Source organism: Calidris pugnax, unplaced genomic scaffold (assembly GCF_001431845.1).
Source record: "Calidris pugnax isolate Ruff unplaced genomic scaffold, ASM143184v1 scaffold919, whole genome shotgun sequence".
NCBI lineage: Eukaryota > Metazoa > Chordata > Aves > Charadriiformes > Scolopacidae > Calidris > Calidris pugnax.
In genome coordinates, this window is record NW_015091567.1 from 30,622 (window position 1) to 32,578 (window position 1,957).

The 1,957-nt window shown below is 66.0% G+C and overlaps 1 protein-coding gene across 1 annotated transcript in view; it reads right to left on the bottom strand.

Moving 5' to 3' along the window:
- The window catches only part of LOC106899847 (CXXC-type zinc finger protein 1-like), a 32,389-nt gene extending 30,615 nt beyond the window's left edge, over positions 1 to 1,774 (bottom strand). Inside the window, exons 1-3 of the mRNA XM_014961772.1 lie at positions 1,734 to 1,774; positions 1,528 to 1,625; positions 418 to 613 (exon numbers count right to left, since the gene is read on the bottom strand). Of these exons, the coding sequence (XP_014817258.1) occupies positions 418 to 613; positions 1,528 to 1,625; positions 1,734 to 1,736 (297 nt within the window). The 5' untranslated portion in view covers positions 1,737 to 1,774. The remainder of the gene's footprint in view (positions 1 to 417; positions 614 to 1,527; positions 1,626 to 1,733) is intronic.
- Between the last annotated feature and the right edge of the window lie 183 nt (positions 1,775 to 1,957).

Below are 1,957 nucleotides of genomic sequence, written 5' to 3' on the forward strand. Positions count from 1 at the left end.
TCCAGCACCCCCAGGGGTCAGGAAACACCCCCCCAAAAGGGACACAGGGGGGAGGGCACGCCCCAAAAAAGGGACCCAGGAGTCCAGGACCCCCCCAAAGAGGGACCCAGGTGTCTGGGGACCCCCCAAAATGGGGATCCAAAATCTGGGACCCCCAAAAGAGGGACCAAGGAATCAAAGACCCCTCAGGAAGGGGACCCAGGAGTCCAGCACCCCCAGGGGTCAGGAAACACCCCCCCAAAAGGGACACAGGGGTGAGGGCACGCCCCAAAAAAGGGACCCAGGAGTCCAGGACCCCCCCAAAGAGGGTCCCAGGCACCTGGGACCCCCCCCAAAATAGTCCCCGGGTGTTCGGGGGGACCCATTCCTCCCTTTCAATCTCAAACCAGCCCCCCCAAACCCAACCCAAAGAGGGACCTGGGTGTCCAGCAGCCCCAAAACGGGGACCCAGGCACCCAGGGACACCACCCCCCCCCCAAAAAAAGGGGGGGAGGCCGTGGCGGGGGTCTCACCGCGGCACTGGAGGCAGTACCACTCCCGGATGGCCTTGGCCATCTTCTCCGTGATGTTGATGCAGTCGCCGTGGAACCACTCGTTGCAGTTGTCGCACCCGCTGTGGGGAGGGGGGACACACACAGGGTCACCCGGGGGTCCGGGACACCCCCACGCCCCGCCCTGAGGGGACCCAGGCAGCAGGGACACCCCCAAATTCCACCCTGAAGGACCCAGGGGGGCAGGGACACCCCCATTCCCCATCCTATGGGGACCCGTGCGTCCGGGACACCCCCATATTCCACCCTGAGGGGACGCAGGAGTGTAGGGACACCCCCATATTCCACCCTGAGGGGACACAGGAGTGTAGGGACACCCCCATATTCCACCCTGAGGGGACCCAGGCATCAGGGACACCCCCAAATTCCACCCTGACAGGAGCCAGGGGGGCAGGGACACCCCCATTCCCCATCCTATGGGGACCCGTGCGTCCAGGACACCCCCAAATTCCACCCTGACAGGAGCCAGGGGGGCAGGGACACCCCCATATTCCACCCTGAGGGGACCCAGGGAACCAGGACACCCCCATATTCCACCCTGAGGGGACCCAGGCATCAGGGACACCCCCAAATTCCACCCTGACAGGAGCCAGGGGGGCAGGGACACCCCCATTCCCCATCCTATGGGGACCTGTGCGTCCGGGACACCCCCAAATTCCACCCTGAAGGACCCAGGGGTGCAGGGACACCCCCAAATTCCACCCTGACAGGAGCCAGACATTGGGGACACCCCCATATTCCACCCTGAGGGGACCCAGGGGTGCGGGGACACCCCCTTATTCCATCTTGAGGGGACCCAAACATCCAGGGGGGTCCCAGGCAACCACGACACCCCCATATTCTGCCCCAAAGGGACCCAGGCCTCCGGGACACCCCCAAATTCCACCCTGAAGGGCCCAGGGATCCGGGATACCCCCATATTCCGCCCCGAGGGGCCCCAGGGGTGCGAGGGGGGGCTCCCCGGTGTTTCTCTCACATCATGAAGCAGTTGATGTCGGGTTTGCGGCAGACGCAATAAACCGGCGCGTTCTCCTCCCCCCCCGGGCCCGCCTCCGCGTCCGAGAACTCGCTGTCCTGGGGGGGGAGGAAAATAAATACACAACCAAGAGGGAGTCAGGGCGACCGGGGGGGAACCCCGACAGCCCGGAGACCCCTCCCGGTCCCCCCCCGCCCCCCCCTCACCATCGTCCCTCCGCCGCGGCCGCCGCTCCCGAGAGCGGAGCCGGAAGTGGGAAGGACAAGGCTACTTCCGCTTCCGGGTCATGGGTGGTGGTGCGGGGGGGGGAGTGTGCGCGTTTCCAAAATGGCCGCCGCCGCAGGAAGTGCCCGCCCCTTAAAGATGGCGGCGCCCACGGGGGGCGGCCATGTTGGGGGGGACCCGGGACCCCCACACTCACACACTCACA